This window comes from Lynx canadensis, chromosome A3 (assembly GCF_007474595.2).
Source record: "Lynx canadensis isolate LIC74 chromosome A3, mLynCan4.pri.v2, whole genome shotgun sequence".
Lineage (NCBI taxonomy): Eukaryota > Metazoa > Chordata > Mammalia > Carnivora > Felidae > Lynx > Lynx canadensis.
The window spans coordinates 110,387,572-110,399,639 of NC_044305.1; the positions used below are offsets into that span (position 1 = coordinate 110,387,572).

Genomic DNA, 12,068 nt, shown 5'->3' on the forward strand with positions numbered 1-12,068 from the left:
AAATAGTTCCGGAGACTTTCTCAGGTCCTATAAACTAAGCAATAAGTTTCATTTGCCTTATATTATTTTATAAGTTTATTATTGTTAATATGTAACCTTCTGGTACTCAGTCTTAAAGTTGCATGCTCTTTTTTGATCCCATAACAAAAAGAATCTGTCTGTCTTCCTACTACACCTTAAAAGGAAAGTTACTGGACAGAAAGCATAATCTTATATGAAACTCACTACTTAAGTTAAAAACAAGAAACTCAACATAATCAATCGAGTTCTCTGAGGACTAGAAAATGGAGCATGGTGAAGGCTGGATGAAGAGAGAAAAGTGCTGTAAGGAGAAACCAAGGAATTGAGGGCAGCAGAGCTTAGAGCTTGAAATCAAGGTGCTGAGTTCTGGGAAGGAGACTGTCTGGACATGAGACCTGGGAAGGAAATCTGTTGTAACTGTCAAAGGCATCCTTCTCCTGCCCCCCATCCCTGCCCGAGCTCCTCAAACCAGGGCAGGGGAGGGGGGCAGGTGGGAAAGGGTGGGGTAGGAGGGGGGTAGGTGGGTAGGTCCAGAAACACCCGGAGTAGATTTCAAACCACAAATGACCTCCTCCTCTGTCACCCCACTCCCCCTGACATCGGGCCAAGAGCCAGAGATGAAAAGAGACGAATAAGAAAAGTGGCAATAGGGGCGTGAGTAAACAGATGACATCTGGGGGCGTGGGAAAAATGATGGAACGTAGCCGAATCTGACAGGACTTCTGTGTATCCCATCACTGCTACATAACGGCAACTGACCTTGGAGGGAATTACCGAAATCCCACTCAACCTTAATTTCTTCATCTTTAAAACAGGATGATGTGGCCTTCAGCACAGTGTTGCGTGTGCATTAGACAACATCAGGTACTTACCGCACAGTACCTAAATACGGGCATGCCTTTTCTCCTGGTTTTGTATAAAACCGCCTAAAATATTTTCTTTGACCTTAACGAGGAGTTGTCTCTTATTTATCTTTGTGTCCAGTGCCGCATTTGGACAATCAGAAGTTCTTAGTAAATTTTTTGGAATTAACAGCTGACCAAAACTATCACTCTTTTCTCAAACAGTGGAAGGTTAGATCACACCTCCACAGAGATGTGAGACCAAACTTTAACATTCATTCCCTCTCCAAACATCTACATGTTGTACAAATCAGTCCTTTTCACACACACAGATATTCCCAGTCACTAACAGTTTCCCTTCTCTGTCACTATGGTAGGTATGCCAATGAATGCAAAAGGGTCTGTCTTCCCTTCATTTCCTTTTAGACGAAAGACCCTATTTTTTTTTTGTTTTTTTTTTTTTTGTTTAAGAAGCTTTTTAGTCTTATTTTCAATTTATAATTCAGGACTCATGAAGTTAAAGGATTAGTGTTTGTTAATATATTTAGGCTTTAAATTTCTCTCAATGCTACAATGCACATATATGTACTTAAGGATTTCAAGTCAACAGCGGACTGTCCCAAATTCTCAGGGAAAGATCTTCCCACCTCTGTTTCAGCCAGGTGCCCTTTTCTCACAAAGCCAAACCATATACCATCACACGTATTTCCGTCCACTCCTTTTTCCGGTGCTGAAACACCGCCTTCAGGGGTTGGGAGGAGTGTATGTGTGAGGGGTGGGTGATTTCCACAAAACTGGTCATCTGGAAGCTATAAACTTTTGGAGTGTGGCAGCTGCATTCTGAGCAGAATAATGGTGAGGGAACTGGTGATGTCAATAGACCCAGAGTCCTCCCCTTAAATGTTTGTATGATTTTTAAGTTCTTTATAATTCTAAGCCCTCGGAGGTTAATAAAGCTGGTCAGGCAAACTCTGAAGTCTGAGTTTCTTACAATCTGGGTAGAAGCAAAAGACTTCTTGATACAGGACTTAGTCAACTTAACTGAATTTCTGAAAAGACCTGTCAGTTCCTTAATAGCTGTTTTAAAAAATTCTAGAAGGATCCATCTTCAACATGATCCACTTTAGTTCATTTTACTATGCAAATGTGCTTCTTAATGATGGATTCTCTCTATTGGATCTGTCAGTATAAATATTCGCTCTCTTGTCTGTACTAACAGACACAGACAGAGGATTAAAGCTACCTTAAGGGTGCAGAGAACCTTCCCATGGACTGGAATAGGGTTTGGGGAAAGACCGTCCCAGAATGCCTCGGGCTCCTCTCCATTAAACAGGAAGAGTGAATACAGGCAGCCAAGACCGAAGTCAAAGCCTCAGGATACTAGAAGCAGAATGGATGCTCAGAAGGAAGGCAGTGAGGAATGCAAGTTGCCTTTGATGGTTCCAGGCTTTCCTTCTAGCCATCAGGACTCTTGGGCTCATGGAAGCATCATAACTCAAACACACTATGCTTGAGTCACGGGTCTTATCTCCCATTCTGTTTTATTGCATTGACCTTTGGATGGCTAATTAGGCTTGAAGTGAACTGAACTGAAATGTATATATTCTTATATTGTAAAGAATCGAGATAAGCATATTTGCAGCAGTAAAAAAAGAGAGACCAGGCCATCCTCATTGCAAGTTTGCAACACTTGCCCCCAAATGATTAGTTTGGGCCCGTAGGGGGAAAGAAAAAAAAATTCATCTGCAACTGGTAACAGCATGAAGTAGACATTACGCCCGAGGAAATAAAAAACAAACAAGAACATACTGGCAGAAGCTGACCCAACTGGAGGCATCCGCCAGGGACTCAGCAGAGTCAACAAGGCTTACCTTCGCACACAGGGCAACACTCGCCGGGCACTTTGACGGGGTTCATGCAGCTCTGCCCGCAGGCTGTCGCCACGCAGTGGGGCTCCCCATTGATGCACTGGCAGAACGTGCAGTCGTCTTCCCGCCACCGGTCTCCGTGAGCGCGGATCTGACCGCTGGCGTAGCAGCCGGCAGGATTATTAAAAGGATACACTGGATCTAAATCAAAATGTGAGCTCAGAGTGAGATGGAGGGCATTCTAAATCTTATCCCTGCCTGCACCTGGAGACATTTTTCCCAGGTGCTAGTCATCAGCAGTTCTTTTCCAGCTGTGATCAGCAGAAGCTCGGGCTGCATCAGGGGTCTCCAGGGGGGACATGCAAAAGCAGCTGTCATACCGAGTTCATGTCCACCCATCCTGACACTGCAGACAGGGCAGGGGATCTGTGGTGTAAAAACCAACGTGCAGGTGTTAACCACTACATAAAGTTCCAAAACTCGGTGGGCAGAGCTGGGGGTTGGTGACTGCAAAACATAGGTCCATTTTAGGCTCTGACAAGGTCTTCTGAGTTGTCAGCTTTAATGTTTAATCATACTTCAATTTCACCACCTGTAGAGTGGGGGAAATAATGCCCCCGTCCAACTCAGAGCGATGCCGTGACTTCTAGGATGGACTGAAGTCTATCTCGGGGTGCCTGGAGGTCCACGTGGACAACAGTGAGGAGGACAGCAGGAATTTGCTGTGGACTTGTTTGAGACGAGGCTGGTTTAGACATACGGTGGGTGGCTGTTTGTGCCCTGGAGGAAAGGCTATGAACTTAGGCTATTTTTCTCCCTGTGAGCTGGGTGGCCAAGCAGCAGCTGAGGATGGGGAACAAAAGTAGCCAAGGCTACTGTTAAAAACTAAAAAATGTTTTCTGACGTTACTGACCAGGACATAAACACTGCACACAAAATCCCCAACTACTATCATAACGAGAGCAACCAGATAAACCACTCAATTTTCTTTTTCAGAAACATGTAAAACCTGGCTTCAAAGAGTAAGGGCTGCTGAGTGGGGAGGAAAGACCAGGCACTCATGAGTTTGGTCTTCTTTAGTCTAAAGAGGGAACAGGGCGTTATAAGAAAGTCAGAACGCCAAAAGTTAAAATCATGCAGTCACAGCTTTAGAAAGTCAGCCTGCCAGAAAGGGAAGCAGCCAAGAGACCTGAGCTAGATAAGACTTTATAAATTTCTTCATAAAAAATATTACACTGCATACTTCATTTCTACTCTGAGCCTGGATCTGAATTCCAGGAAGTGAGACATGACCGGATCTGTGCCCAGACCTCTCATTATGATTATTACACAGAGGTTCCTATCTGTGTTTTTACACCACCAACTGCTACGTAGTTTGAGAAACTATTACAAACTGGGGCCAGCTAGGGAACAAATCATTTGGGAAGGTTAAAAGTTTGATGTGACTTTTTAAAAAAATTAGTCCACAACGACACTTCTAAAAAGTGAACCACCTTTCTCTTATGTCGGCTAAAATAATTGCTAAGACGGGAAAGAATTTCCCTGGTATAAACAATTGTTCAATGTTAGGAATGTAGTTTGTATACTTTAAACATTTTCAGATCTCCAATATTATGTGGTAAATATAGCTCAGACAGTGAACAGGACCGTAGGAAGACAGAAAAAGGTACAGAATGTGGCGTGGCATTCTGTCCTCTGTTTCCTGTGCACAGAGAAAGGCAGGGTGGACTTTGTTTTTTTTTTAACGTTTATTTTTTATTTTTGAGAGAGAGAGAGATAGGGTGCACAGTGGGGGAGGGGCAGGAGAGAGGGAGACACAGAATCTGAAGCAGGCTCCAGGCTCTGAGCTGCCAGCACAGAGCTCGACGTGGGGCTCGAACTCACGAACCATGAGATCATGGCCCGAACTGAAGTCGGACACTCAGCCGACTGAGCCACCCAGGCACCCCAAAGGCAGGGTGGACTTCAGACGCAAGACGGAAACGTCTGATTCCAGACTGAGGGTCTGTGACCCTGTCAGTCCAGACAAGAAGGCCCACGTCACCTTGGGCCTGAGTGATGTGTTCACACCAGAGACACAATCAGGTGTGGGGGTATCATAAACTTAGACAAATGACTCTACCTTTTGAACTTCAGTTTCCTAAACCTTAAAATGTGCGGGCCATAGTGAATGGATATTCAGAATCATTATTCTGAAATGTTCACTATTTACAAATAGCAGAGGTGGGAGAGTAAAGCCTGTTGGAGAAACATGAAACTATTACTTCTTAGAGGGATGAAGGGATACAGAGAAAGCAGACCCTGAGAGCCTTCTGCCCAGGGCCATACCTGACACTTGGCTGGGCTTCAGCTGGTGTCACCACCATGCCACACAACCCCTCTCTCACCAAATACACATTTTCAAGGAGTAGAGTCCTGACCTGACCTGCAGGGGTGTGGGTGTGGAAAGGAGACAGGGCAAGCTCCCCTCTGAGCTGACTGGCTGAGATGGTCAATGATCAGGGCTGGCTTGTTCCAGCTGAACAATCTGAGGAAAGCAGGGGGTGAATTCTGACGTCCCCAGATCTTGCTGAGGAACTTCTGGAATCAAGGGAGGGGGGGAATGGATAGCACTTCTGGGAAATCTCATGTTGACCTGTGTAGAGAGGTGGCCCACTTTCTACACCCAGGGCATAACTTCCCTTGGGGAGGCATCTCACGCACTCCTCCTGACATGATCAAAGTCCTGAAAGATGGGCCACGATGTCACAAAAAGGGAACTTCTTCAATTTTCTTCTATTTTTGGGTGAGACTGAATTGTGTTGATTTTGGTATTAAAAGTCTGAGCCATGTATATGCTTATTAACCTTAATGAGCACCTTCTCTTACCCTCACACACTGGGCAGCACTCTCCTTCGGGCACATAGTACCTCTCGCAGTTCAGCTCACCACACTGGGCAGTGAAGCAAATGGAAACACCCCCTTGGCATCGACAGAACCGACAGTTGTCCATTCGAAACATATCTCCGTCGTTATATTCCACGTTATTGAAGACACAGGCTGGCTTTGTTTCTGAAAGGAGTTAAAGCAAACAAGGCATATTCAAAGTCATTTCTGGGTGGTGCCTTTTGTTCTTCAATCAGCCTCTAGAAAATTCTGACAGAACGTTAGAATTTGATAGAAATTTACCAAATTGATATAATTTGTACAATGAAAACAGTAAGGCAATGCAAAATACAATTAAACAAAGTCAGTTATCTTCTTGCCCCAAGGAACTGAAATTCTCCTGAACAAAAATCTACACCGACTTACCCCTACTCCAAACAAACAAAGGTAACCATTTGAGCATGAAACTCACATATCTGATATGTGCTTTAAAGACATTATGTGTGTTTTGCTAAAGAATTCTCTGCGTCAAATAAACGATCTTGCCTCCACATTAGGCTCTGCTCTGCCTCAAAAACAATTTACTTAAGGTCTTTTGGAGGTGATGTTCTTGTGTTCTTTCAGTGTTCGCTCCTAAATTATTTCTTCTATCTGGGTTAATAATCCATAGTTTTAATAGTACCTGGACTTTAACAAAACACCATTCCCTTTCTTGGAAACAACCTAAATGTCTATGAACTGATGTTATGAGAAAACAAAATGTGGTATATCCATACAATGAAATACTTCTTGGCCATAAAATGAAGTTTTGATACATGCTATAATATTAATGAACCTTGAAAAAATTACACTAATTAAAGGAAGCCATTAAAAAAAAACCCCACATATTATATGATTCTATTTATATGAAATGCCCATAATAGGGACATCTATGGAGACAAAAACTGGATTAGTTGTTGCCTAGGTATGGGGTGTTGGGGGCAAATGGGGAGTGACTGCTAATGAGCTGGGAAGTTTGGCGGGGTCAGGGGGGGGGGGGAGACTAATGAGTATAGTAAAATTGATCGTGATGATTCCACAACTCTGTGAATATTCTAAAAACCACTGAACTGTGTAACTTGGTAAACTGCATGATATGTGTCTCAATGAAGCTGGCAACATAAAAATATTCCCAAATTGAACAAAGTTCTCCTAGGCTGAAGTACCCTGTTTAATAAGGTGGGGAAAGCTAGATTATGATACAAGCATCGTTCACGGGCTCCTCTGAGCCAACATCATTTGATATGTCACCTTGCATGTTTGAAACTTTTAAAGAGACTTTCACCGCATTTTAATTTGAATGTATTTGCACCTGGTTTATACCTAAGGACAATGACTTTCTCATTCGAGTTTATAATAGTGCAGTGGAGAAGACAGAGCAGGTGTTAATATCCATTTCTTTGATTAGGAAAATGAAACTTAAAGAGATTAGATGACCTGCCTAAAGTCACTTGACTGGTGTGAGGCCGGCTGTGCATCTGTGTTTACACAGGCAGCAAAAGTGCAGGTCTGAACCGAGTCCCTACTGCTGGCTGTATATATGATTTCTTTTTCCAGAAAACTAATATTGTGTTACAAAGTATCATCTCATTATAGCTCAGAATTCTTCTATATGCTTTCAGCCAACATACTAATCTGAGCAGGGAATAGAAGGAACTGGGCAGTGAGACCACAAGTTCCAAAGTGTAGAAAATGGGAGCGCTCCTGCAAATCAAACTTGCATGCTGTGCAGTGAGGTAAAATACTGTAACAAAATGCTGAGCACCCATTCAAAATGAAGGGAAAAAAGTATAAACCCATCAATATGAATTACTTGGTTACATTAATCAGCCAAATCCACCATCTGCGTGAAGCTACAAATCTTGGTGCAAGATTTGAAGAAAGTGAGGAGGGAAGAGTCTGGTTATGAATAATGCCGCTCCAGATGAACCAGTATTTTTGGTAGGGTGTGCAGAAGCTTAAGCGGGCGGGGACGGGGTTGATGAAGGATTTGGCAGTTAGGGTTCACTAGCTAATGCACAGAGAACAAGGGGGGGTGGGATCTAGAGAGACGGGGAGTCCCCCCAAAACACAGCCTAGAAAACATAATGAGTTCTCTAGGATAAACACCCCCCCCCCAGACCCCCCCCCCAGACCCCCCCCCCCGGCCGCGCGCGCGCGCACACACACACACGTCCCATAATGAAATCCCTATTTGATGCTGAGAGAAATTTATAGACGCTCTTCAGAAAAAATACAAGTAAGAAGGATGGCAGTGATCTTTGAAGAGCAGTGACCAATTACTTCCTCACCTGTAGGGGATATAAATGTGACCCTCGGAAGCGTGTGGAGATTACCACTACCTCTCTAAGGAACAATTTAAGTGGTTGTGGAAATGAAAAATAGTACAAAGAAATAATTTACTACGGAATTTATACTTCTCAATGCAGAGATGCATAAAAGTGTCTTGTCAGTGATTTTTTGTGTGTGTGTTGTTTCATGTCTGCCCAACTAAATTTTATATTTCTTAGTTCTGGAATCTTCTCTTTTCTCTTTAATATAGTCCAGAACTCCTGAAAAAAAAAAAACCAACAAAACCTTATAGTTGGTTAATAACCTTTACTGCCTGCCAAATTACAGTGATTGGCAGATGGTGATAGGTATATAATTTTAGTGAAAGAGAAGACTAAAATGTAGAACTTTTATATCAAATGTGAAAGTGGAAGAAAAGTCCAAATAGATACAGTTCTGTTGCTTTTTCCCTTCAATCTCTCAGTAGGAAAAGGCTAATATCTTGCCTCTGGTCTCATTTCCCTGGCGGTGAGCTGTGTAGGAAGGCCAGTGGGTGGACCACAGAAGCCAAAAGAGAGACAACCACACGTCAGGAAACATCTGAAAATCTCCCCATATGTCAACAGCAAACTGATGGCCCACAAAGACAGGGTACATGGGGTTCTACAATACTGAAGGGAGAAAACCCTTTTCCATTGGGGGAAGACGTGTGTGTGCCAGAGCAGGATAAGAAAAAGGGAACCACCCTCATAAGGGAGTGCAAAAGGTGGGATCATCACTCTTAAGGAAAAGCAGCTTGAGAAGGCCCCAGGAACACAATGGGTGCTCAATAAATGCCTAGTAAGTGAAATACTTATTCTCTGAATTACGGTAGAAGTAGATATTATACCTCTAGAAACATTACTGAGCATTACTGCTATACAGACAGTGGGTTCTCAATAGATGTTGTGTATTCATTTTCAACTAAAAGACTGCAGGTCTGAGTTTTTTAGACCCAAATTTTACACAAAAAGCAAGCCAACTCTGGGTATGGCTCTCCCACGACTGGTCAATTTTACGGTTTACTGTCTGATGCTGGCAGAGGCAGTTACCGGCTATGACACTCAAACCAAGATACTCTATTTTATTCAGATATGCACATACGACTGATCATATATCTGAGCAACCTTCCACATTCTATGCTTGAGATTTCAAACCCAAACTCCTCTAAGCATGAGGTGGGGAGGGGGAGGGTGCTCGTGTGAGACGATAGAGTGCATTACAGCAAAATGGAGAACACGCACTCATCAAAAAGAAGCAGAGGCCACCACTCAGTTCCAGCTGACTGAAGATAAAACTTCTGTCTGTGGGCCCGAGCAGGCACAGAGCTGCTTCTTGAAGGAGACTTGAGATTACTCCAGGCCTGGCTGTGGGTCATAGTTCCAGGTGATGAACTTGATGACTTCTAAGTTTCCATCAAAGGAGCTCAATCATACCACCTGTTCCTTCGGTTTCTAAACAGGGCTCTTGTTCACCTAACACCTCATAAGTCTTACTTTTGGCTCTCATCAGAGAAGGTGTCAAAAACTGTCTCAATCTGGTTTGCAACTCTCTAGTCCCACCACCGAAACCGAACCAAATCAAAGAGAATGTTTGTGAAGAATGTTCTCTCCATCTATTCATCCAGGCTGATGTTTTCAAAACTTAGGAGTTCGCAAATTCTCTGTGAATATTTTCCATCTTGTGTTTTCACTTTAATACTTAATCTTAAAACACACACACACACACACACACACACACACACGGATTACCTAGATGGCAGCTTAGGAACTGAGTGGTGACATGCTGTCTCCATTTCCATACGTGGGGTTAGGTAACATTCAACCCACTGTCCCCTCAACTGGGGTTTCTAGAACTATTCCTACATTGTGGTGGGGGGGGGGGTTCTCAAAATCTGGGAGGCAATGCTCCAGACATCTAGATTCCAGCTGTGTGCCGAACTCATCTCTGAGAACTGCTTTCGCTGAGTTGCATTTGAATACGTGGCTTTTGCTCTGTGTTGAGAAGAGCTGTCGCAGGAAACCCGTGTCTGTATTGGTGGTATGAACGGGACTGAGGACGTGACCTACTGCATCAGCCAGTGCCTTTCAAATTTCCAGGTGAGAAGAGAGTTGCCCCCTCCAGTAGGTTCTTTCCTCTAAAAATAAGACCTGCGTATCTAACTCTATCTACTTTTTTTCCACTTTGACGGCCAGGAAGCTGGGAGCCTTGCTAATGTTTAACCCTGGCAATTATGCAGACAGACACTTAACAGCCTGCACACCTGCGGGCGCTTTCTTCTTTTCAGTTTTCACTTTCAGCATTTGCATACAACTCTATGGTTCTCTCTTTTCTCATTAGTATTTTTGCGTTATGGCTTTTGTTCTTGCTATGAAGGTGCCTGAAATCCTTTGTGGATAAGCAAAGCTTTATATAAATATAAATAGACCTCTGCTGTTCTAAGTGGTGACAAGGAGTGTTTGATATGTGATATCCTCTAATGATGGCCTTATGACAACAGTAAGATTTTCCCAGGGCGCTGGGGGTGGGGCCAAACACACACACACATGCACGTATCTGCGTGTGTGCATACCTTAAAAGAGGTAAAATACAGACTTTTAAATGTTACTGTGTAAGCTTATGAATCTTCCCAGCATTAAGGTTTCTAGCCTCATCTACAACTGAACAACTAAGACAGTAATAGAGACGCGATAACAGGACAATGAACAAAAAAGCAGAGATCACCCAGGTTTGTGGTGGCAGGCAAGCGTCACCCCCGGAAACACTGAGTGTGTTTTGTCATCTCTGCATTGTCTCGTGGCAGATGGCAAGTCCTATTCCTGGAATGACAGCTCTACAAACAGCGAGGCTATAAACGAGAGCAGGCCCCAAAGATCCATCCGCGGCCGCTGAGGTGGGGGGCAGCCATTAGCCGTCTGGTCACAGCACACTGGGTAAGATGGAAGCTTAATGTCCTGGTAAGAAAGACACGACGCTGGATTTCTACAACTGAGATGCAAGGAAAGAAGAAAGGCACTCCTCTTCCTCGCCCAGAGGACACGACAGCAAATGGTATTTCCAGGGGACAAGTGACTTAAGATTAACGTCCAGGGAGGGCAGTGAAAGATGGAGGGTCCCCACAAAGGAACCCCTCTCTGGGCTGGTATTTAACAGCCACCTGTGGAGGGAACTGATATGACCCGAATCTGCTCGCTCACTCCCCCAAGACAACCCGAACGCTAACACCCACAGACACAAGGACAGACTCTCTGCAGGTTCGGGCTGGAGAATGAGAGACGGACATGAGAGGACTGGCCGAGTGAGGAGTCCTAGAAGGAAGCACATCTGAGATGCTAGGAGCCCAGGGTGAGGAGTATTTGTGCCAAATGGCAGAGGAGTTAAATACTCGCAAAATGTCCCCTACGATACGTAGCGGTACCAGAGAAGAGGCTTTGCGGTTTGCTGGTGTTTAACACACACGACTAGAAGTGAGAAGAAGCACTGAGAAGAGGCTGCTTTCTCCACATGGAGCTTTTTCTACACCTGTGCTTGGATTCGTGAGGTCTGTGAGCCAGGAAGCTCATCTCGCCTTCTCTATCCCCTTGGAACGTCCAGACCCGGGTCTGTGGGTGTGAACGGGAGGTAACACGCAAAATAAAGACGATTTATTGCAAGTGCTTCACAAGGGGAACCTCATTTAAGTGACTGTTATTCACTCCACTTGACAGATGTGGAAACTGAGGCCCAGGGAGACCAAGCGATGCCCAAAGTTACACAGCCGGTAACTGGGGGGAACCAATTCTCAAACCAAGGTCGTATGGCTCCAGTCCACGTTCTGTCAACCACGAAGCCTGACTCCAAGTGTCTACTCAAAGCAAAACAAACAAAACAACAGGCGGCCACTGGACTGAAAACCAAAGGACGCAAGGACTCAATTTTAATACAACCTTTTCATATGGGGAAGGACAGGCTTGAGGGAGGGCAGACATTCTTCTGAACTCTGATTTCTTAGAGGCAGCAGTTAATAGGGGGGTTTCTGCAAGTGCGATTTTGTTGTTTTTGTCCACATGCGCCTTCATTTTCCTTGTGTCTAGGCACTGACTGAATAGTGCTAGAACGACTGACATTTCACTTGCTTGACTTT

General features: G+C 44.2%; 1 protein-coding gene across 1 annotated transcript in view; it reads right to left on the bottom strand.

Moving 5' to 3' along the window:
* The window catches only part of CRIM1 (cysteine rich transmembrane BMP regulator 1), a 192,260-nt gene that overhangs the window by 69,207 nt on the left and 110,985 nt on the right, over positions 1–12,068 (bottom strand). The window contains exons 6-7 of the mRNA XM_030311318.1: positions 5,600–5,782; positions 2,735–2,932 (exon numbers count right to left, since the gene is read on the bottom strand). Of these exons, the coding sequence (XP_030167178.1) occupies positions 2,735–2,932; positions 5,600–5,782 (381 nt within the window). The remainder of the gene's footprint in view (positions 1–2,734; positions 2,933–5,599; positions 5,783–12,068) is intronic.